General features: G+C 35.7%; 1 protein-coding gene and 1 long non-coding RNA gene across 3 annotated transcripts in view; both read left to right on the plus strand.

The window, feature by feature from the left end:
* Nucleotides 1-1,828: 1,828 nt before the first annotated feature.
* LOC307003645 (5-hydroxytryptamine receptor 3C-like) overlaps nucleotides 1,829-26,154 on the plus strand; it is a 33,315-nt gene continuing 8,989 nt past the window's right edge. The window contains exons 1-4 of one of the 2 annotated variants that reach the window (XM_079622347.1): nucleotides 1,829-1,920; nucleotides 20,234-20,448; nucleotides 20,542-20,586; nucleotides 22,241-22,350. In XM_079622347.1, coding sequence (XP_079478473.1) covers nucleotides 1,881-1,920; nucleotides 20,234-20,448; nucleotides 20,542-20,586; nucleotides 22,241-22,350 — 410 coding nt within the window. In that variant the 5' untranslated portion in view covers nucleotides 1,829-1,880. The remainder of the gene's footprint in view (nucleotides 1,921-20,233; nucleotides 20,449-20,541; nucleotides 20,587-22,240; nucleotides 22,351-26,154) is intronic. The other variant, XM_079622348.1, reaches the window with a different exon arrangement.
* LOC307005937 lies at nucleotides 17,117-18,982 on the plus strand. The gene is made up of 5 exons (XR_013799361.1): nucleotides 17,117-17,265; nucleotides 17,491-17,737; nucleotides 17,952-18,012; nucleotides 18,284-18,389; nucleotides 18,732-18,982. It is a non-coding gene; the product is annotated as an uncharacterized lncRNA (long non-coding RNA).

Below are 26,154 nucleotides of genomic sequence, written 5' to 3' on the forward strand. Positions count from 1 at the left end.
TAAACCAACCTTTTATTTTGACGGGTTGCCGTGTAGACCTGTGTGTTTTTATGATATGACGATAGTTTTTCTCAAATCAAGCTAAAATGCTGCTGAAGTGACTCTCAGAGCGGCTGTGTAGATAAAGTTCATGCATTAATGTCCTCATAGGCTGAAAACATTGCGAGCGTCATGCATGCCTCAGTGTGTGGTAAATGAAACCGCGCGTTCATTCAGGGACACGCAGAACATGCATGATTCCGATTTAAATACTCTTTATGCGAATATTCACAAACACTATCGCGATTTTATTTCAATTTAGTGGCCTACTTTTCATCCAAGATATGACAATTCCGTGAATTTCCGCGTTATACAGTAAATTATGTTTTTATGCCTGGATTCCGTGATTCTGTCCGTGTTTTTCCGCATCGTGGGAATGAGATATGGTCCTATTGCCAATCGCCGTAAAAAACATGAAGTCATCATCACTTACTGATTCAGGATCAGTGATACTTAGCAGTTGTATTTCCAATTTGAGCTTGAACTTTAGAAATGCTTGGGAAAATGTAGCTTGTGTGTAGTGTGAAGCGCTACCGAGCTTCGCTACTGAAAAGCTATTTGATTCAGAAAACAGCAATGCTACCACCACGCTACTGGTAAATGTAGTTAAACTAGTAGTGTCACTACTTGTAGCGACGTTACTGCCCAACACTGCACACACGTCAGTGTAATTCACTGCGCGGTTCGCCAAGCTTTAATTTGCTTGCATGTATGGCGGTAAATAATACGGTGATATGATCATGCAGTAACTACAGGTATTTATTATAAACAAATAGTGTTATAACATAACCAATTAAAAACTCAAAATGTCAGCTCTATTACAAATAATTTCGATCGGTTTGAAAGGGGTGGTTTATCAAGAGAACATTTGATCGATTGAAAACTGAAGCTGAAAGGACGACGTAGCCTATGACGCGCTGAACAAGCTATTCTGTGTTGCTATGCAGTTGCTAAGGTACTCATGGTGGTTGCTAAGGTGTTGCAATGCAGATGGGTATTATATTCCTAGCATTGAAGTCAATTGGGGCCCATCAACTGTTTACCAACATTCTTCATAATATCTTATTTTGTGTTCAGCAGAAGAGAGAAATTCATACAGTTTTAGTTCAACTTCAGGGTGAGTAAATGATGACAAAATGTTCATTTTTGTAAGTAAACATTTTTATTCAGTTGTTGTGGGCACTACAACAATCCAGTTTTTTTATAGTCAAACTCGTTTCTATGTTGAAATAATGAAGATGTATGGCTCCTGTCTGGCCACTCCTATGAAAATATCCACTGTAAAAAATAAAACATAGATTTTATTTATATTGAATTAATTAAAATGAGGCAACAGATTACAAGCAATATTATTAATTAAATTTAACAAATTTGAATTGAGTAATAATTAATAAAATTAATTCCTTAAATGTTAACCATTTAAAATGAGTAAATTTTACAAAATATATGTTATTGCCAATATTGAAGACACCTGATGTTAACAAGCAGAATCACTGAAGGAGAAAACCATAATTAAAGTCACCATTATAGAGATCATTTTGTGTTTTAGTTGGGCTCTTCACCCTTAACTTATTAACTTTAAGTTTTGTTTGGCTGGTATACATGAGTTATAACAGCCAGAAGAACAAACAGTGATCTGATGGTGTTGGTTGTGATTTAACATAATCATTAATTCACAATCATTTGACCTGAACTGCTCTGCCATTGGTTGAGAGTGAGAATGTGTTGCTCACTCACAGTGTATAAATATGAGCAAATGACTGACATCTGTTCAAGAGTGTTTCCTCATTCCACAGGAGAAGTGTCTCAGAAACTTGAGAGTGTTTCTGTCACTATTGAACATGTACCTGCACTGGATAATGTTTGCTCTTGTCTTAATGAGTAAGTACATATATTTGTCAATGATACAACTCTACAATAAGGTTACATTTGTTAACATTAATTAAAGAATAAGGCATCACAAATTACATCAAAAAACTTTTTTTTACATTTGTTAATCTAGATAATGTTAATTTTGTAGATATTGTTCATTCATGTCTATTAATAATATAACCAACGATAATTTCAACGATCTTTTTGAAATTATAAAAATGTATTAGTATAGTATTAAATGCTGCAGAAGCACTGCCTAGATAGCAAGCAAACATTCCCGGCAAACACAGGTGACGTCCTATATGGGGAGGCTGCAGACCTGGAGCCGGTAGATATACGACCCAAGCAGTTTTACGCCCCTGTTGATCCTGATGCGTCCAGTAGAGGGATATACTGTGAAATAGATGCAGCTATTCAGTCGGGGTTCACTCTCTTCACTCAGCCTACATAAGACTATTTGTTTTTGTGAATTGAAAAATTAAAAATACACATAGTTGGATCAACTACGTGTTATGACAAGTAATGATATTACCTACTGCAGTCATAGGCCTATTCACCGTAGGTTTTTATATGGAGACTAAGTGAAATATGTTGTGAATTTATATAAAGTTACATTTAGATATTAACCATATTTAGACCATTAGACATACAGTACCGTGTAATCATATGGATCCTCGATTTAATATCTGCTGTACTATTCTCTATTGGTCGTCATACAGCTACAAAACAGTGTCCTACATACGTGGTAAGATAAATTTAAGCCAGATCGTCCTGAACTTTTTGGTAAATTCTGGGCAAGTTTCATCTGCATAAAGACAGAACCATCCAATGTCAAAACCTTTAAACTCAAAGGTTTCTAAAACAAATAATATCCTTGAGTCTGTCGTAAAGAACCTTGAATTTTTTATTGACAAAATGTAATATTGTATTGATTTGTGTAGCCTAATTCAATCTCTTTTGATGTCCGTATACCCCCCCCCCCTTGGTTTTTTTTCCCTCTTCTCACTGTTAATGTCTGTATCCTTTCATTTGCAATACAATATAAATAAATAAATTGATTAATTATTGAAAAAAAAAAGATTAAAACATACCTCAATTCGTGTCGCTGTACAGCCTCCCCCTACTAGACGCATCAGAAACAACAGGGGCGTAAAACTGCCAGGGGCGTAAAACTGTTTGGGTTGTATATCTACCGGCTCCAGGTCTGCAGCCTCCCCCTACTCGTGACGTCAGGAAAACGTTGGACTCCAACTAATCCAACGTCAGTCAGACATTATATTTAGGTTGAAAATGAAAGTCAGGTTGACGTCTAAACCCAACGTTTGTTTGGCGTCAAGCTCCAACGTCAGACAGATGGTGAATTTTGGTTGGAATAAGCACCGCAAAAAATGTGACATGCATGGCAGCTAGGGCTGGGCGATATAGCGGAGCGCGGGGCACAACCTAACGCGGGGCTAAATGTAACACGGACCTTTCATGTAGTTACTCAGGGTCACGCGGGTTGTGTTTACGCTCTTTTTCTCTCGCTGCCAGAAGACGGTCTCCCGTGGATTTGTGAAAAGTTTTGGTAATATTTTGTGAAGATACGGGACAAAGAGTGTTTTGACACCATCTAAGTATTTTTTTTCATCATACGTATTTTTCTGTTTCTGAGTTGTGTGTGTACGTCACCAAATCTAACTTTATATTGCCTTAATCACTGTCTTGTTGGCTAAAACATGGCACCATTTTGAAACATGTCAGCAACTCCTAGCAACTGTTAGCTAGGTTTAAAATATTTTTTACACAGCAGGGTTAGTTGTAGCACAGTGTTACAACTAAGCCGCCAAGTGTTCACGATATTGTAGGCTATGGGATTTGTTTACTATATTGATCACTTGTTTATTTATTAAAAATATTGCCTGTTTTCATGTAATAAACACGTTAAAATGTGATTTTAAGCTTGTTTTTATTATTACTGTTACTATTAATAATAATAATAATTTTGCATGCAAAACTGTGCAGCCCTTTCCAATATCTCTATCCATGATATTGATCCATAATAGAAGGATGATTGGATGAGGGATGTATGGATATCTATCTATACAGATGTACAAACAATATCAAACTATACAGATAAAATAGTACTGAATTATGTGTGTTACACACAAGTGTTACAACTAACCCCGCATATGGGGTAAGTTGTAACATTTGCACTTCTGTCACTTTCAGTGCAACTGTACGAAAATGGAAGGTCCTAGAAAAAAACTTTAAGTGTTCATTTGTAGCAGAGATGTGTATGTTTCTTGTGTAAAAAAAAGATTAATCTAACCTAATTATTTTTTTAAATAATTGAGCCAAAACCAAAATGCGTTAGGTTGTGCCCCGCTCTCCCCTATCGCATGACATTAGCTGCGTTTACATGGACCCTTATAATCGGATTGAAGGCTCAATCGGATTGAAAAACCTTCATGTAAACACCTTAATTGATCCGATTGAGCTCGATCCGATTGAAATTTCGATCGAATTGAAAGGGGTGGTTTATTCCTTTTGTAATCCGATCAAGAGAACATGTAAACACTTAATCGGACTGAAAACCAAATCTGAAAGGAATGCGCATGTGCAATGACAGCTACCGAGTTTATACAGTAGCCTACGATTGCGACTCGCATTGTCAATGGTATTGGTGCTCTCACCCATGGGCGTCAGTTTGGTTTGAAATGTGCTGGGGACAGAGACGCATATTTTTTTTCTTTAAACACTTGCATTTTCCTATCAACAGTGGAAACAACTTTAAATACTCAATCTTTTCTGGTCATACAGAAAGGACCAGAGTAGGTCGCAAGTACTTTTATTTGGGTAAACTCACAAGAAAACGTTTTGCTTTTGTAAAATAAAATAAAACAAACAGGGCGCGCTATAATTATCTCCATGCGTGAACTGGAGCGCGTCTCAATAATGAACTGAAATACAGTGTATAGCCTCAAAAATATGATGAATATTTCTATATAAAGCTCGAAATGTCCACTTTTAAACTAAAAAATTTGAATCGAAAGCAAATACCGGCTGATTAGGCTGCAATCCATATGAAAGGTGCATTTCTCTCTAAAGGCGCATCCACTTTACAGCGGAGATGTATATAGATATGTTTGGAGCCGACACTGATTTAGAAATATATATTTTATTAATAAACAATAAAAATGCCTCATTGTTTTTTCAGACATATTATCATTAGTCTGCTTTTGCTGTTGTGGCAAGATTTGTGCTTGAGCGCGGAATAGGCTATATTCCTCCATGCACTCAGTATTTAAGCAGAAATTAATATAAACGTGAGAAAAAATAAAACAAGCTCCACAGAACATAAAATATTAATTTTATTTTATTTTTCGTGTTCGCATTTATGAGGAAAAAACGATGTTACGGACGTGACAGTTCTCGGTTACGGACGTGACTGCTCTGAAATCGGCACTAAAAGATGCTTTAAAACATTCACAGACCTCAATCAGAAAGCACAAAGCCTTTCTTTAAAGTGAATTTCGTTTTGTATTAATTGTATCTTAATTTTAATCAATGTTTCATCAACCAATTGCCTGGATTTAATAAATAATAAGTAAAGCAAATAATAGCTATATCACGCTCGTCGTCTCCTAATTAGCAGCTGGAGTACGTAAATGTTAAATCTGATAAAAAAAAATAAAAAAAAAGCAATGGTAAGAGGGTGGCTGTTATGCGCATCGTGGAACGGCGGCGGGAATCGTCTAGTGGACTGATTGTGCGTAACTGCGCATGTCTAAAACGATCAAATCAGATGTAAAGCTTGTGACATGTAAACTCGCACATCAACCCGATTACTTTATTTGTCGTCCATGTAAACACCTTGTTCGGATTCTTTAATCGGATTGATTTCATTCGGATTGAGCCATGTAAACGCAGCTAGTGTTAGGCGCATCTCGTCAGTAAAGCCGGTTCCTTGATTAGTAGTAAATCACCATCACCTGCTTTCAGATGTAGTGGCATTTACTACACAGAGCCGTAGTTAACTGACAAGCTGAGCAATATCGCATAATTATCGCGGACGTATCGCCTGCGATAATTAATGCGATATGGCTCAGCTTGTCAGTTAACTACGGCTCTGTGTTGTACAGGGGTCCTCAACTCTGGAGCGCGAGATCCACTTTCCTGCAGACTTTATCTCCAACCCTAATCTAACACACCTGAACAAGCTAATCAAGCTCTTAATGATTAATACAACGTTACAGGTAGCCTACACAACAAAATCCACAATGTTAAATCAACATTGCTCAAGTACATATTGTCCAATTCTACAGAGTGTTATTAAATGTTGATGTCTTATTGGTAAAAATATAATGCCACCATTATAGAGATCAGTGTTTGCTTTTAGTTGGCCTGTTGACCCGTCACTCTCAATATTATATTATATTCTGCAACAACGTATATGATGATTTAAAAGCAGTAAAATCTGAATATGTTAGCATATCATTGGAACCTGAACTTATTGAATGTATAATCACTAATCAGTGTTTTGTCATTACTACATTTGAGGGGTTTGCATTGTCTACCCTTTGAAACTACAGCATGGGAAATAAGTTCGGCATCCATCATTTATCGTGTGGAATTTTAAAGCTGTTAAGTGCATACAATATTTTATTCTGCAGTTTTTACCGAACTCACAAACAGCAAAAATCAGCATACGAATCTCAACAATGGTGAGAATAAACAAAAAGTTTCATGATGCAATGCATGCTGGGTATCACAATTTGAAAAAAATCCCAGCATGCACTGCAGTATGGATAATTATTGTCACCACTGTTGAGGATTGTATGGTAAGGGTTGATATAGTTGTGCATTTTTAGCACTGACAATTAATTATTATACCTTTTTTTTTACACAATTACTATACCTGAACATCAGTCAATAACCAAAATGAAATAATTTTGTGACAAATGACCTTTAACTAATCTCTTCATGAGTTTCATTAAAAAGTCTTGCACGCAGAAAAGCATATTTGTATTTTGAACTTTTTGTTCAGCAAAGCTCAAATGTTTATCATGTTACACTATTGCAAATGCTTAAAGAAACTTGCTTTGGACATGAAATGGGTCACGAGACCAACTAAAGCAAACATTGACCACCATAATGGTAGCACACTTTTTTGATCACTTAAATATCAATTCCGTAGACTTGTGACAAAAATAAAGTCAGTCTGGTTATTAATAAGTGAAGTTGGTAATGCTGTTTGTGGAGTTTATTCCTCTTCTGCTGATATCTTCACAGATTTAATGTTTTCTTCATTTGATTTCAACTAAGGCTGTGGCTGAAGTCAGTTGTAGTTCTTGTGTTCCTCTTTTCTTCAGTGATTCTGCTTGTTAACATCAGGTGTTCATCACTAATGCTCGAACATCACTTAATTAATCATATAATTATCTCATTAACTTTAACACTCCATAGATTGTCACAATATGTACTTGAGCAATGTTGATTTAACATTGGGGATTTTGTTGTGTACCTGTAATGTTGTATTAATCATTAAGAGCTTGATTAGCTTGTTCAGGTGTGTTTGATTAGGGTTGGAGCTAAACTCTGCAGGAGAGTGGATCTCGTGGTCCAGAGTTGAGGACTTCTGGTGTAGTAAATGCCGCTACATCTGAAAGCAGCTGATGGAGATGTACTACTAATCAAGGAACCGGCTTTACTGATGAGATGCGCCTAACAATGTCATGCGATATATCGCCCAGCCCTAATGGCAGCACATTAAATCTCTGAAGATCTCAGCAGAGGAGGAGTCAACAACTCAAACAGCATTACCAGCTTATTACTAACCAGATTTACTTTATTTAATATCCGTTTTAATGAAATAAAGTTGTATTTTAAAGTCACCATGACGGTGGATAGCATTTGCTTTAGTTGGGCTCTTGACCCTTAACTTTATAATACATATTTTACTCTGGCTGCTTTATTTTTATGTTGATAAAGCACATTTGATGTGGCAAAATAGTCTAGAGAAAATGACATCAAACACTGAAGCTTCGCACAGACATGCCCCTTCAAACAGAGCATTCAAATCGGAGTCTAAAATCAGACTAAGACAAATGCCTTAATTCTAAATTATCATACTATCATTATAAGGGTTCTACAGGAAACATTATAAAAAAATAAAATAATCCAGTCTATGACCCCTTTAACAACACTAATATTCATGTTGATGTTTTATAGAATGTGAGTTTAGTTTGAAGTCACCATTATGGCGATTGTAAAATAATGCGACTGACAAAGAGCTTCAGTACCGAGCCAACTTTAATTTTTTGTTACATGAATGGAAGTTGATATTGTGAGCTAGCAGGAATTTCAAGTGCAAAGAGTTCATTTAAAGTTTGTCATTTCACTGTTTTTACTCAATGTAGTTTCAGCTATATAAAGTATTTAAATGCAGTGTAAAGTTTAATTGTGTATTAAGAACTATCATTGTTTTAGTGGACTCGATTAAAATAAGTTTAGAGTACTCATAACTATTGTTTTTTTATAAACTTAATTGAATTGAGGTAATCAGTTTCCTCAAATAAAATGAGTTAGCTTAACTTGTTGGGTTTTACAGTGTTGTGCTGTAACTTTTAGGTGATAGCGGATCTAAACTAGTTTTTTTTAGTACAGGCTTAACAACAGCATGTTTAAAAAAAAATAGGAACAACACCAGTTAAAAGTGAAGTATTAAGCATCTCAACAATACAGGGGTCAATGGAGTCAAAAGCTTGTACAAATAGCACAGTAGGGACAACATCCACATGACAAGATGAGGGTTTCATAGAATGTAACAGAGAGATGATATCATGAGGTCACAGGTGTAAAAGTGGACCAACATTGAGCAGAAGACAAGTCACAGGCAGAGTTCTGAGACAGTGATGATGAGATGTTTGCCCGAACATGTCTGATCTTATTAATAAAAAAGTGAGATCTGATTTAGATAACACAGTTGCTTGAGGGCTAGAAGGACAGTCTATTTGATTAATGGTGTCAAGTAATATTCTGGGATTGTGCTTATTATAAGCTGAGAAAAGAAGCAAGTTCTCACCTTTCTCAGCATCTCATTCAAGGTAACCCTTAGTTCTTTAAGGTGGAGCCTATGAACCTTGAATGTAGACGCTCCACACAGCAAAATCCCCAGTGTTAAGGGGGATTATAAACTCTCAGAGTTTATATGAGTCCACACTCAGAGTGTTATAAGTAACACTGAAGCAGTGTTAAAGTTAATGAGATAATTAAGTGATTAATTGAGTTATGATTGAGCATTATTGAAAACACCTGATATTAACAAGCAGAATCACTGAAGGAGAAAACCGTAATTGGTATGTGACCATTATGGTGATCGGTTTTTGCTTTAGTTGAGCTGTTGACCCTGAAGTCACGAATGTTTAATTTGTTTGGCTGCTGTACTCGAGATATTACAGCCAGATGAACATATAGAAAAAGTCATCTGAATGTTGTGTTTTAAAGTAATTATTATTTCACAATAATTTAAACTGTATCACTGAACTCATACAGGCCCCAATTATTGAGTCAGATTTACTTTATTAATCATAGCAGCACTATACTTGAAAAGCATAATATTGTTTAAAGCATAATATTCCCATCATGCACAAAATGAGCTTATGTTCAGAGTTGATCTGTTAATCACCATTGTTGAGATTTATACGCTAATTATTGATGTCTGTGTGTGCCTTCCTGACATATTGTTTAAAAAAAATTTTCGTAATAGATTTGATCTTTTGAATTTCATTGAAAAGGCTAAACTGTTATGTTCTACAAGAACAGTGCTATTATAATCCATAAAATAAGCTTAACACAGAAATTTTGCTCTCAATGATTCAGGCCAACTAATGATTACAAACACAACCAAGATCCACCTGATCAAATTCTCTCTTTTTTCATCTGGCTGTTATAACTGAGTTTCAGCAGCCAAACTAAATCTAAAGTCAAAAAATGTAAGGGTCAAGAGCCCAACTGAAGCAAACACTGATCACCATAACGGTGTCTTAAAAAAATAGATTTTCTCCCTCAGTGATTTTGCTTATTAACATCAGGTGTCTTCAATAAAGGTCAATCATCACTCAATGAATCACTTAATTATCGCATTAACATTAACACTGCTTCAGTGTTACTTATAACACTCTGAGTGTGGACTCATATAAACACTGAGCAGTGTTAATTTAACACTGGGGATTTTGCTGTGACAATTTCTCCTAAAATTCTGGACTGCTTCATCAATCCAAGGACAAGTTTTTTCTTTTGGAGACAGTGCTTAATTTAACTGGTGCTACTTTATCTAAAATAGATTCACTGCTCCAATGCTCATTGCTGTGTAGATCTGGCTCAGATTGCCGCCATCATCATCTTGGTCCTCTTCAGAGGGGGCGTCCTCTTTTCATGCACACTTTAGCAAAGTGATTGGGGGTGCCGCACGAGCAGCATGCTTTCCCAAAAGCGGGTCACTGGTCCCGCCCACGTCTGTGTTGAGTGCCACAGTATCTGCACTCGCCTGTCCCTCTCATGCTCTGTGCAGGTTTGATGGTCTGCTCAAATGGCCTGCTGGTAGGCCGCCGTCGCTGTCTCTCTGCCACAATAAGGCTTTCCCCAGGCCTAGAGGTGTCTAGCGCCACAGTTTTCAACTTACTGTCCATAATCTCTGCAGCCTGGCAAATCTAAACTGCCATTGCCATTGCCAAGTCAACAACTCCAGGAGACCACTTGTGACTGCCGGGGTGTGGTTGCACCCTTACTTCATCTCCAGGCTTCAGTGCTGCACAAGGGTCGTAGTAAAACTTCTGAATGCTTTTGCTTTCGTCTAGCCGCCGTTTATCTTTGAGAGGGTCGTACGCTGCTGGTGTGAGCAACAGACGAGCAGCAGGCAGGTTGTTACGGGGGTGTCTGCCCATGAGTATTTGAGCCTACTGACTCAATTGACCCTTCGCAGGGAGCTTGATTGACAGTTTATCTGTTTATCTGACCAATCATACTTCGCCATCCGCCATTTTGTTCGACAAAACAGTCAGGAGAGTTAGCAGATTAACATGGGACGATTTGAACTTGAGAAGCGGAGTGTACTGACGCCTTTCCGCGGTTAAAACAACATTCCTCCTGATGTTCATTCATGTTTATTTGATGCTATAAATGAACTAGAAGGAAGATATGATCGGTTCACGAGCAGTTTTAACTGAGGCTCTACAGCGATCTGTCAGACACATTAAAGAGCCACAAAACGGTATTTATGGTTTAAATTTCATAGCTTGTCGGACATAGCGACAGTAACTAAGAGGGGCGGGTCTTTGCGAACAGTCAATTGGCATTGTTCTGTACTGTTAACCCTTGCTGTAAAAAAAGGCCAATTTCTGACAATGTAATACCATTTTCCATTAAAACAGTAATATACAGGAATATACCTACAGGAATATACTGTGAGTTAACAGCGCTCAAAGTCGACACTCAGAGGCAGTTTTCCCAATCTCACCCTATACCCTCATTCACTATTCCCTACACTAGTTCACTAATATAGTCCACTTGACAGAGTGAATGAAAAGAAGTGAGTGAATTGAGACACTGATGAAACACCTGATCAGCAGAATCACTGAAGGACAGAGAAACAAGAACAGAAAAAAAGAGAAACACAAGAACTCATTTTCAAAAACTATTATTTATTTCATACATGTAAGGTCTTGTTGAGAATTAACAGATATTTAGTTGTTCATGTTTTATTGAATATAATAAAGTTTGTAGTCGTCATGATGAAGATCAGTGTTTGCTTTAGTTGGGCTCTTGACTTTTCGATTTAAGTTACACTCCGTCTGCTGTAACTGTGAGTTAGTAAAACACATTTGTGATGGCAAGAAAAAGTCAAAAGAAAGTTAATCAGGTGTTTATGGCTCTTGTGATGATACTGTGATCGTCCTAGGAAGTTTCAGACCCATTGTTCTCTTCCTGTGAATTTTACTGGGATTTTATGTTCATTAATCATATATCTGCGATACAATATTAAATGCAACAATATAACCGTAATCATTTATTATGAAGAATATTGAAATTCTATAGTGAATTTAATGATTTTGAACTCCTGCTTGACACACACAGACATCAACAATCAGCGTATGAATCTCAACAATGCTGACAATAAAAAGTGTCATGTCGCAATGCATGCTGGGTTCCAGGATAGTTTAAAACTCCTAGCATGCACTGCAGTATGAATAAATTAATATTGTCACCATTGTTGAGAGACGTGCTGTTTTTTATATCTCTGTGTTTCTACAAAGACAGTGTAGTTCAGATTATTTTAGTTGTACATGAGATGTTAAATAAATAATCATAGTTACTCATTGCTGTAGTTTCACAGTGCTGTTAAAGGTGGGGTATGTGATTTGCAAAACGGCCGGCAGATTTTGAAAATACACAACTCAAATTGTCCTACCTTCTTTCCTTTGACTCCACCCATTCAAAGAACATGAACATGAACATGGACATGGACATGGAGGGGGGGATGGTACGACCGATTGATTGACGCACTTACTGTCCAATGATTCTAGGTGGTCTTGGAAATAATTGGCTGGATTTTTTCGAGTCCTTCCCGTTCCACAGATGATTAAATTGCTTAATTTGTATATCAGTGCTTCTAACTCAGTGGCTGTAAGTGGGATAGGAATAGGATTTTAAGTGATTTTGAAAAAATGCCCAAAAAAGAGAATTACATACCCCACCTTTAATACAACACTGGTAATACAGAGTTAAACTCTGAATTAGAGTAATGAATGAACCGGCTTTATGATCATTGTGTCATCATATTCAATTTAACAAGTAACATGAGTAACCCCAGAGTGCAGTCTGGACGATGGGGTGGGGCGACACTTCGGGGCGGGGCGACACGTGTCGCTCCGCCCACCAACAATTTCATTGGTTTATAATACAGCAATCTTATTGGAGTAGACACTTGAGGCATGAGCATTTCTTTATGTACGAGTTTATGAATGATCTTCTACGCAGTTTGGCCGTAGGCTACTACGCATGGCGATTTCAGTAACGATCAATTAAATAATGTTTTAATACGAGTTAAACAGTTAATACGACTTAAGTTAAATGAAGTTACTGTACAACAAACAATCCCTTCAATGCAGACCGCCGTGTAATATAGCCTATACGTGCTGCTAAATCTGGGGAACGAATTCTTCATTCGTGTCCACGATATATACCTAGGTCTATATCAAGTGAAGTCAAGTCAAAAATGTTTGTATAGCGCTCAATTCACATCGTTTTATAGCAGCTTTACAAAAAGTAATAGGCCTAAGCATTAATATTGAGCAGTTTTAGAGCTGGTCGATATAAAGAAATATGTTGCTGATATAAATCATATGATGTTTTAGATTTAGCTAAATTATATTTATTAATTTACCGAGCAGATAAGTCAATGCCACTTTAAGTGAGCAATGATCATGACTGCATTACATTACTAGCATTGCAAGGAGAGATAGATAGTAGACAATATTTTCCGAATGTCATGCAGGGCTCCGTAATTTTACATCATTAATTTATGCTTCTTCATTTTCCCATTAGGATTGGTGAATAAAAACAAACTCGGGGTTGTACACTACATAGTGATAATTCACTGTATTTCAGTAAGACACAGTTCCGAAAGTGACAATTAAGACAATAATAGGCTACCAAATAATACAAGCCCTGGCCATTGTTTTTTTTTTTTTTTTTTTTTTTTTTTTTTTTTGCGTAGCCTACCATCCCAGTCAACACTTTGATCTCACAGTGATCTCTCCATATGATCACAATGTGAGGTCACAGTGAGTTAAAAGTGTAACCGCACTGTGCACTCACTGTGTGCTCATATTATGGTCACAATATGAGCTCATCCCAGCTAAAAATGTTATTGGACGTGGACTCCAACATCATTCAGATGTCAAATTTTGGTTGAAAATTAAAATTGGGTTGACGTCTAAACATTTTTCTGATGTCAGGATCCAACTTTATTAAACAACTCCACAAATAGCATTACTAGCTTCACTTATTACAAAAAAAAGAAAAGAAAATTTGAGAAAATCTCAAATTGTAAGCCACCATTATGGAGATTAGTGTTTGCTTTAGTTGGGCTCTTGACCCTTATATTATTAACTTTAGATTATGCTTGTCTGCTGTTACTGATTAATAACAGTCAAACGGACAAAGAGAAATTGTGATCTGATGGTGTAGGTTATGTTTTGGCATAATCATATTGTGATCTGAAATGATCAAAACATATTTAGATAGTTTGGTTTAACTTGTTAATACAGCGGCATGTTTCTAAATCACATGATTTTCAGTATTTTTTATATAATCCAACTATAATTGTTCTGATCAAAAACACAGACATCAATAACCAGCCTGTGAATCTCAACAATGGTGACAAGAATAAAGCATGTTGCAGTGGCTGCCACCAATCAACTCATTAATGGCTCCCATCATGCATTGCGGAATTAATAAATTATGATCTGATTTGTCGAAGTAATTTCCTTTTCCTAATTGAATATTTTGCTCATCACCATTGTTGAGATGCATAGACTGAATCTTCATGTCTGTGTGTGCCTAAAAGGAAGGTTCTTTTTTTTTCAAAACAACTTTAAAATAAATTATTCCGTATTTATTTATCAAAAAATCTTGATATTTATGTAGAATCACAGTTATGCTGTAATGAACAACTTAAAACTAAATCAGAAATAAGGGTTCAGTGATCAAGTTCAAATTATGATTGTCATAACATAACCAATAGATCACTTTTTTTCTTTATTCATCTGTCTGTTATAATAACAACAGGCACACAAAATCTAAAGTTAATAATATAAGGGTCAAGAGCCCAACTAAAGCAAACACCGATCTCCATAATGGTGGCTTACAATTATAATAATGTTAGGGGATAATGTTCTATCAATGTAATCACTAAACATTTTTAAAATGTTTTACTTTTTAGGAGAACATTCTGGTAACAAAAATAAAATTAGCTACAGAAACCATAACATAATATAATGCTCTCAAAACATTCATAGAACAATAACATTTCTAGCTGGGATGAGCTCATATTGCGGCCATGAGCACACAGTGAGTGCGCTGTGAGGTTACACTTTTAGCTCACTGTGAACTCACATTGCTCACGTTGTGACCACATGATGAGATCACTGTGAGATCACCGTGTTGACTGGGATGGGAATTTAAAAACCTGCAGTGCTGAAAAGTGAAAAAAAAAAATCTACTAAAACAGATATTATTATGTCGATCTATAGCAAATATGATTATTTATGTGCTCAATTTAAGTAAGTAATTATTTGAAGTAGGCTACTGTTAGGCTATAGGCCTATGCACAGATTTACAGCGGTGATTTTTTTTAAATAGTTAGGCTACAGCTATAGCCTATGCCAGTGTTAATATTTGAAACTATTTTTAACAGGTAAACATCAAGGAAATATGAGTTTGCCATTAAACATTTTATTTGCACTTTGCGCCAAAAAATGCAAGCATTGGAGAACAAATCTCGTTAAAAAAATCAACAAAAAAACGGTTGTGCTTTAAATAAAAAAAAATTAAATTTAAAATGTAAAATCAGCTGCTTGCGTTCGGGTTTGTCCGATGTCTTTCCTTTAATACAGCGATTTATCATAATTTGCGTAAAATCCCGAGTTTGAGCTGATCCACCGACCCTGATGGAAATATGAAACCAACTCTATTAAGTAGGCCTATACTGAGGTGCTGTCAGCAAGCGTTCGTTTTTAAACAATAACTTTGTCTATTCTGTGTCTTAACAAAAAACATTAGCCATTAGATCTTAACTAAAATTACTATGGTAAACCGATAATAAGATACGATTAGAGTTAGCATTTAATATTTCTTTAATATGGACAAATCATTCACAAAAATAGTACATAAAGAATGCGCATGCTCAAGCTTGAATCATATAGGCCAATCAAATTGGGGGTGGGCGGAGCGACACGTGTAACCCCGCCCCAAAGTGTCCAAAGGAGTTTTTTTTTTTTTTTTTTGAGGAGGGGTGGGGGGTAGTTTTGCTATTATTTTATGATTTAAGGTGTCATTTACCAACGTCCTTTTTACACACTCCTGTGTAGCAGTCCAGTAGGTGGCGGTATATATCGTAAAGATATGATCCGCCAATAACCAGAAGAAGAAGAAACATTGATGTTTTGTTGCATGTTGCTTTATTTTACAGATGGTGACTGTGTAGTTTCTGGTCTAGTGGAAATCTAATTATGTACTTAAGTTTTTTAGTGGTTTCAAATGAAAGTTCACAATAATACTTTGCTCGTGTATCTAATGCATTCTATATTTTAGTTAATACATTTAAATGACAGTTGGTCAATTTAAGGCAGTCGGTTTCTTCAAGTGAAATTAGTTTTAACTCAAGGTTTAATTTCGTGCATTTTTACAGTAACAAACTGTATATTACAGTAAAATACTGTAGATTACAGTAAAGAACTGTACTATTAACAGTAAATTACTGGCAACAGTGTTACCAGTATTTTACTGTAAAAAATACCTGGTAAGGTCTAACAGTGTACAAAATGTATTTTAACAGTAATAATCTGTAAGTTATAAAACCGGTATATACTGGCAACACTGTTGCCAGTAGTTTACAGTAAAATGTAGTTTTGTGGGTCACCTTTGTGCTGAAGAGTAGAGCCTGTGCTTCAGTCCAGCAGAAGGTCACTGTCTACAGATGGTGACTGTGTAGTTGCTGGTCCTGTGGAAATCTCTTAAATTACAATATTTTTTTAGCGGTCTCAAATGAAATAAGTTCACAGCAATTCTTAGCTCATGTCTTTAATGCATTATACATTTTAGTTAATACATTTAAATGACACTGTTGGTTTCTGCAAGTTAAAATAGTGAACTCAGGTTTTAATTTAGTGCAGTTTTACAGTAACATACTATAGATTACAGTAAAGAACTGTACAATTAACAGTAAATTAAGCGGGTCTAATTTAGTTGCAGCTTTGGCACTTAACCAGATGAGGTCGCTGTTACTGAATCTTTGAGTAATGAACATATTATCAAAACAATTTTTCTAAGTGCGTCAGTGCTTTACACTGTAAAAAAATTCCGTAAAAATACGGTACAATGTACCATATTAATTTGAAGGAATTTTCTGTATTTGTCTTTTACAGGACTTTTACCCGTATTTTGAATTACGCGTTGCATTGTGGGATCTAGAACCTAATCGGCGCGAAAAGTTTGAGACGCAACCGCCATTACACACGCAGATGACCGCGGCCAAAGTTGCTTTTTAAAGTCGGATTTCGGATGTGTGGAAGTTATTCTGACACTTCTGTGGTAAAAAACTAAAATTATATTTAGCTAAATGTCAAATAAGCTGTTTACGTAACGTTATTTAGTTGCCATCCGGCTTGTTAGGCAAATGAATGTCGGAGCCGTCGTGTTTATCATGTTATGCTTATCGTCACACATTGAAATATTATATTTCACACTCGTGGAAGTTCCACTGGTTGTATGTGTTATAGTGTCCTCGTTGTAACTGGTTTATTGGCTTTTATTTAGTCGGTGATGCAGTTTATTTCGTGCCGAGCGCACCCGTTAACCAGGATGAAGTGCAGTAACGTTACTCGTGTTTTTGGAGCAGTTTAATGGCTTCAAACAAAAGCTAGCAGCTACCTGATGAATCGTCGAGAAAAGGAAAGGCCATTTAAGACTTTATTTAAAAGGCATGAAGATACAACGTGAAGACTGTGTGTGAAGATGCAGTACAGCTGGATCAAGGAAAACACCACATTTTCTGCCAAATGAGGTACGTTAATGTTATGTTTACGTTAGACTTTTTATTGTCTTGTTTTTGTTTTAGACGACACACAGACATTAACGTTATACACACACGACACATATTATATGACTTTAAACCCCTAATAATGACCTTGACAGAATAATTTACATTTAACATGACTGCTATTATACTTTATTATAGTTTGTTTCATAATTTCTGTTGTTTTCTTATCTATTGACAGGACTTTGCTGATGTAACGTTAAGTTACTGTGCATCCCAAGCACCACCCGGCATGCTTATGGGTTTGTATTTTGTTTTATTAGTATTTTTATTATTATTAATCATTATGAGTACTCAATATTGGCAAAACACATTTAAATTTAAAGTCTGAGGAAAAATGTTTATAGAAAAAGTTGGTTGCTGAATAACTGTTACCCCCTTCAAAGATTTTTACGCTTATAGGTCAGTAGAAAAACATTGTATTAGGAAGATTTAAACAACTGTTTTTGGAGTGATTTTTCTGAAGTGGTCGTGTAATGTTTTTCATTTTTTGTAATATCTTATTTGTTTAAGGTGATGGGATTTCAGGATTGCTGTCATTCAATAAGTTATTGACCACATCACCTACCCTATTGAGGCAGTGAGCTACAAAATGGCACTTATCTTGGAGTTCATAAAGGTAAGCAACACATTTTTAATGAAATTATTTATAGAGCATGTTGTTGTGTTACTGTTTATAATTGAAAATAATGAAACATATAAGGTATAGTTGAGCAGACAAGCTAACAAAACATGCAATTGGAGTCCACTAGAAACAGAAGTCTTAGCATTTAATACAGTGTTTGAATTTTAAAGAATTAGGGATGGCAGTTGATAATTTAACAAACGTAAAATACTGTACGATTGTTTTTCAACCTCAACCTGGTCTGCATGATACTTTGTAGTTCAATTTCCTTCATTTAATTTCATGTGTAGCTAAAAACATTTTTTTTTTTTCTTCATATGCAACTTTCCTGTGCAGAAATCCTGAATGAAGGTCGAAAAGGCTGAGATGAAGGAAACCAAACGTCTACACATTGCTCCAAGACTGCTGAAGTTCCTGTATGAACAACTGAAAATCCATGTAAAGTTTAAAGGGATAGTTCACTTTGAAATTAAATTTTGGTATGTGTTAGCTCAGTGGTTCCCAAACCTGTCCTGAAAGACCCACAACACTGCACGTTTTCTTTGTCTCCCTAATCAAACACCTGATTCAACTCATCAGCTCATTATCACATGGGTTAATGAGCTGATGAGTGTAATCAGGTGTGTTTGATTAGGGAGACAAAGAAAACGTGCAGTGTTGTGGGTCCTTCAGGACAGGTTTGGGAACCAGTGTTTTAGCTTATCTGAAGTGCATCTAAGATGTAGGTGTCTTTGTCTCCACAGTAGTTTAAATTTTGATAAATTTAGGTCAAACCGTTCTTGTCTGTCAGTCATAATGCAGGTATATAGGCACTGTCTCCAAAAGCATGCAGAGAAAAGTCCAAATTAAAAAATTCCCCATCGTAAGTGCACATTGATGGCCTAAGACACGAAACAAGCGGTTTGTGTGATAAAACGAACAGTATTTATATAATTTTTATCTCTGACACAACAACGTCCAAGTGATCTGTTTACTTAGTCTGCGTAAGCGCCGGAATGCTCCGGAAGTGGTCTCCCGGATGAGTTTGCGTGAGCTTGCGTAAATGTATTTTTTTACATCGGTTTAAACATCCCGGATAGGCGCAAACTAGTACCATTTCTATTAGCTGTCCTACCTACAATCTCTGTTCTGTGCATAGGTTCTGGTGTAAACAATGAGTGACGTTTGATTTTTATTGTTTCAAATGAAACAATAAATCATCAACATTTGTTAATTCTAAAACATCTAAACCTCTGTTAATTCTCAGGCTGAAATAAAGTCAGTCTGGTTAGTAATAAGCTGGTTATGCTGTTTGTAGAGTTGTTTATTCCTCCTCTGCTGAGATCTTCACAGATTTAATGTATTTTATCTTCAGTGGATCTAAGGCTGTGTCTGAAGTCAGTTAGTTCTTGTGTTTCTGCTCGTCTCTTCTCTTTTTTCTGTTCTTGTTCCTGCGTGACACGTCACATTTGATGTTATTTCATTTCAACAATTATGTTTCTTCTTAGTTTTTGTTACCAGGTATGTACATTTGGGGTTTATATTACATCATATATTGTTTAATGAATGTTTATGGCATTATTTGGAGTCATGTGTGTGTCACCATGATGGTGTTTTGTATGTGTGTGTATGACACTGTGCACCCTCTACATGTCTACCTGTATGTAGATAACTAGTGATGACAAAAATTGTACCGCCATCATGTGGCTTTCTTTTGTACTGTCTGTGTTATTTGGGTAGTTATCAGTATCTTATGAAGATACGAAGTAGGTCTCATTATTTCAGTGAAATTTAATGATAAATGTGTATTATATTTCTATTTTAATGATAAACAATGTGCTACTGTTATGTTTTTACAGCAGATTTTTGTAGTGTAAGAGCAGTGCAGAACTGCAGTGCTGCACAATATGCTGAAGCTAAAAAGGATCTTTTTGTACATCTCGGCTTGGACAAGAATGACTATCAGAATCCCAGAATGTGGCACTTGATATTCAACCACAACCCTGCCAACAACGCCAAGGTCAACCCTGACGACATTTATGTGGACATATATGTGTCCTCCATCACAAATGTGGTGAGTCCATCATGATTTATCTTCTCATTCAGGTCATTATGGGATGTCAAGCAGTTGTAGTGTCATCTCTCAACACATCTTTTTTATCTGCAGAATGAAAAAGCCCAGAGTCTCACGACACAGGTCAAAATTATAACAGTAAGTGCTTTGAAAACCTATTTTATTCAATAAGTTATATATATATATACACACATATGGGTAACACTTTATAATAATGTTCAGTTGGAAGTCATTTATAAGTGGTTAGTTAATTATGAACTAATCATTTACGAAACATGACTATTCGTTCATAAATGATTAATAAGTAAAATTATTTTTTGTATGTTTTGTAAATTCCGTTACAAGTCATTTAAAAGTGATTAGTAAATGATTAACTAATCAATCAATCAACAAAATATGACTACGCGTTTCATAAATGTTTAATAAATGATGTTAAAAATGTTTGTTTGTTTTGCTCACATCGAATGATGTGTAACACATTTACAAGTAATGAATAGTGTATGTACACTTTAGATTAGTGGATGCAGAAAGTGTTGTAAATGATTTATTCATGCGTTTACACATCATTGTGTTAAACACTGTTACACAGCAAACACTCCAGTGTTAAATTAACTCTCCTGGGAGTTTATATGAGTCCACACTCAAGAGTGTTAAGTGTTAATATATGAGTGTTAAATTAACACTGAAGAGTGTTAAAGTTAATGAGATAAATAAGGGATTAATTGTTGACATTATTGAAGACACCTGATGTTAACAAGCAGAATCACCAAAGGAGAAAAAGCACGATTTAAGCACACGTGTGTGTTTAAGTGTGCTTTAGTTGGGCTCTTGACCCTTAAAGTTATAACTTTAGATTTGTTTGGCTGTTGTAACTGAGTTAATGTGCCAGATGATCAAAGAGAAAAAAATTATCAGGTGGTGTCAGTTATGTTTAGAAGTAATCAATATTTGGCCTGAACGAAATAACTAATTTAAAGCCTAAAATCTGAGATAGGTTTATTTTATTGATCACTGCAGCACTGTGTCTGTAAAGCATACAATTATCAACATTTTCAGTGTAATCTTCTTCTTATAAGTTGTTCTGATAGAAAAGAAAGATGACTTTTACATTTCTTTACGTTTAGGCACACAGACATCAAGAATCAGCCTGTAAATCTCAACAATGGTAACAATAATAAAGTATGTTGCAGTACATTCTGGGTGCCACAAATCAAAACTCATTATTGGCTCCCATCATGCATTGGGGTATGAATAAATTATGATCTGAATTGTCTTAGTAATTTCCTTTTCCTAATTGAATATTCTGTTTGTCACCATTGTTGAGATTCATACACTGATTATTGATGTCTGTGTGCCTAAACGAAAAGAAATGTAAAAGTGATCTTTCTTTTTTGTCAGAACAACTGTTAAGAAATTCTTTGGACTATATTGGAAATTTCAGATCTTATGATGTTTAATCAGGGTAATCAACAATATTAATATAATATAAATAAGGATATCAATGAGTTCATTTAGATTTTCTCCTTTGGTGATTCTGCTTGCATCAGGTGTCTTCAATAATGCTCATTCATCACTCAATTAATCACTTAATTAGCTCATTAACTTTAACACTATTCAGTGTTAATAAAATGTTAGTATATCACTTGCTAATCATTTATGAATGTTTTGCAAATTATTAGTTCATCATTGACTAACCACTTATAAATGACTTACAACTGAACGTTATTATAAAGTGTTACCCAAATGGACAGTATCTGTCTTACAATCACTCTAAACGATTGTAACTTTTCAGGCATGGCGAAATTCGAATATGACATGGAATGCTGCACATTTTTGTGGAATTCACACATTTGCAGCACCCAAAATGACGTTTTGGTCTCCAGACATTGCTATAAAAGAAAGGTGATTTTTTTTATTATTCATTAAATCAGAACCGTTTATTTTGGCTGTTTTTGCGTTTTAGTGATATATCAGAAAGGATGCAAAATGATGGCTAGAATAATAGTAACGGCTTAAGAAAAGGAACACGTCGACATTTTGGGACTTTAGCTTCTTCACCGTATCCCCCAGAGTTAGATAAGTCCATACATACCCTTTTCATCTCCGTGCGTGATTGAAATCCAAATGATCAAACTAATAAATAAAAACTTCTAAAAAAAAATATATAATTCATGTAGGCACACACGACATCAATATTTAGCGTATGAATCTCAGCAATGGTGACAATGCAGATCATCTCTGAACATAGGCTCATTATTTATTCATGTAGCAATGCATGATGGGAGCCATGGATAGCACCCAGAATGCACTGCAACATGCTTTATAATTATCACCATTGTTGAGATTCACAGGCTGATTATTGATGTACGTGTGTCTGAAGAAAGCAAATAAATGTATTTTGTGTAAGACCAACTTTTCAGAATTTCTTTGTATTATATTGTAAACGTTAAAAATATTATGTTGAACAAGGACTGTGCTGTTATAATTTAAAAAAGCAGACCTAACTCGGAAATAATTGTAAAACAATAATTATGTTATAACACAACCAGTACCATCAGATCACATTTCCAATTTGTTCATCTGGCAGTTATAACTCAGGTAACAACAGCCAAACAAAATCTAAAGTTAATGAATGAATGGTCAATATCTAAAAACACTGATCTCCATAATGGTGACTTACAATTACGGTACCTTATTGTAAAGTGTTACTGACATTGTTAAAGGGATAGTTCACTTTGAAATAAAATTTTGGTATGTTTTAGCTTACCTCAAGGGCATCTAAGATGTAGGTTTCTTTGTTTCCGCAGTAGTTTCAATTTTGATATTTTTAGGTCAAACCGTTCTTGTCTGTCTGTCATATAATGCAGGTCTATGGTCACCACCTCAAAGAGCATTTGGCAAAGAGCCAAATTAAACAATTCCCCATCGTAAGTACACATTGATGGCCTAAGACACGAAACGAGCGGTGTGTGTGAGAAAACGAACATTATTTATACATATGTATCAGTGGTGGGCATAGATAAAATTTTTAAATCTAGATTAATCTCACTGTAATATTGGAATTATTCTAGATTAATCTTAATCTTAATTAGATTAAATCTAATCTGCTACCCAAATAATGACTAAAAGTAAGTCTTTGAGAATGGATTTCTCAAGCCAGGTGGCACATTAGACCAGGGGCTCATCTCCTGTTTCCAAAATGCATCACAAACTGCTTGAGAAAGCTGTTCTACTATGATAATTGGTGATGAAAACGGTCACACACCGGACGAGAAGCGGCGCAGCGCCACGTTTTAAAAATTAAAAAAAATAAAATAAATTAAAACACATTATTATCTATGAGTGTACACACCGGCGGCGCCATTCGGCGTCTGTCCACGGCGCCCAGCAACAGGATTGTTTAAAATCCTGCCGCGCCACAGAGCGCCATTTACATAGTTTTATATTAAATTTACATTTATTTGTCTCAAATCGTCGTTAATGTACGTTAATGTGGCGCTGCGCTTCTCGTCCGGTGTGCGACCCCCTAGTCTTGTCGAGGTTTCCATTGGGAAGCTTCTTAAAAATAAAATTTCCCTGAAGCAAACCCGGAGGCTTCATAGCTGCATCCAGGTTAGCACGTCACGTTTGATGTGGTACTTTCACAGTAGGCATTACACACAGGTTCGAAGACTCGTTCTCGCCCCCTACAGTGCAATTCGCAATACATCTGCGCTAAAATATCAAGGTGAAAGTCATCATAGCTTGCGTAGTATAGACCCAGCTCCCAACCCAACTTTGAGAATAGATTAACGGCGATATTTTTTTTATTACCCGATAAGAGTCTCACGTTAACGCAGCATGTTAACGCGATAACGGCCCACCACTAATATGTATATATGTATAAGTCCGCAGACTAAGCCAGAGCGCGCGCTCACGTCACACACCAGGAAGTGCGCGCGCCCTCAGATCACTTGGACGTGGTTGTGTAGAAGAGTTAAAAACGATATAAATACTGTTCGTTTTCTCACACAAACTGCTCGTTTCGTGTCTTAGGCCATCAACGGTTTGACCTAAAAATATCAAAATTGAAACTACTGCGGAAACAAAGAAACCTACATCTTGGAAGCCCTTGAGGTAAGCTAAAACATCAAAATTTTGTTTCCCTTTAAAATAATTATTTTGTAATTTACAAAATAGGATTACACAGCAAAATCCCCAGTGTCAAAACCCATAGGGGTCTAAGGTGTTTTGGGGGTCCTTGAGATGTTTTGACATGCCGCATCAAGAAAACTGGACACTTTATACGTAACCAGAACCAACACTGAATATTTGGAGAACGTTCTTATAACAAAAATTTGTTAGCTGCACTCTGAGAACTTTATTAGTAGATTTAATGAGAATCAATGTTTATACTGTGAATTCTATGTTCTTTTATTTTTATCTTTGTTCTAAATTCTATTTAATTTATTTCTGTTAAATACACCTGATAAAATAAAGCATGGTTTATTTTATCTGTAAATTAAGTTGTGTACATGTAATGTGTATCTTCCCAGCAGGCACAGGATATAGACTCCAACGTCGGTCAGACGTTGGATTTTGGTTGAAAATCAAAGTTGGGTTGACGTCTAAATCCAATGTTTGTTTGACGTCAAGCTCCAACGTTGGACAGTTGTTGAATTTTGGTTGGAATAATCCAAACCAAAAGGTGAAATGCATGGCCGTACACTTTTTACCAGCTTCACTTAAAACTAACCAGATTTACTTTATTTAATTTCCGTTTTAATTAAATCATTATTTTGTATTTTAAAGTTACCATGATGGTGGTTAGCGTTTGCTTTAGTTGTGCTCTTGACCCTTTATTTCATGATATAACATTTTGTGTGACTGCTATAACTGTGTGTTTATAAAGCATAATGGTTGTAGCTACAGAAGCCATGAGATCAAGTGATATTGGCTGTTTCTTGATGATGATAATGATGACATCGACGTTGATATCATAATGTAATTGCCTGAATCCCTGGTCTTTTAAGTGTCTAATGCTTTTATATAGATTATATAGAACTTGTTGTTTTAATTTTGTTTTATTCATAATAGAATTAATTTTATTTTACAGCATATCTAGCAGTGTGGCTATCTCAACAATGGTGAAAATCAAACAAAATATCCTGATAATCAGATCAACTCTCAGCATAAAACAAGCTACAAAAAATCCAGCTGCATAATTTATTAATGCCGCACTGCATGCTGGGAGATATGGGTGAGTTTTGATTGGTGGTACCCAGCATGCACTGCAGCATGAAGCATTTCATTGATTATCACCATTGTTGAGAGTCATAGACTGATTTTTGATGGCTAAGTAATAATGTAGAGGAAAAATTAGACACAAATTTAGTAATTCAGTTAATTAGTTGATGATTTCATCATTATCAATAAACATTCAACATAACCCTGATTTTAATTCCTCAAAGTTTTTTGCCACAACAAATGTGCTGTATAAACAAAGTTTTGGCACCCCAAGAAAATATAATACTAGTTAAAAGTCAAGGATCAAGAGTCCAACTAAAGCAAACGCTAACCACCATCATGGTGACTTTATTTAATTCCCGGTTTAATGAAATCAAGTTGTATTTTAAAGTAAATCTGGTTAGTAATAAGCTGGTAATGCTGTTTGAGTTGTTGACTCCTCCTCTGCTGAGATCTTCAGAGATTTAATGTGCTGGGTTA

This window comes from Phoxinus phoxinus (assembly GCF_949152265.1).
Source record: "Phoxinus phoxinus genome assembly, chromosome: 1".
NCBI classification, from domain to species: Eukaryota; Metazoa; Chordata; class Actinopteri; order Cypriniformes; family Leuciscidae; genus Phoxinus; species Phoxinus phoxinus.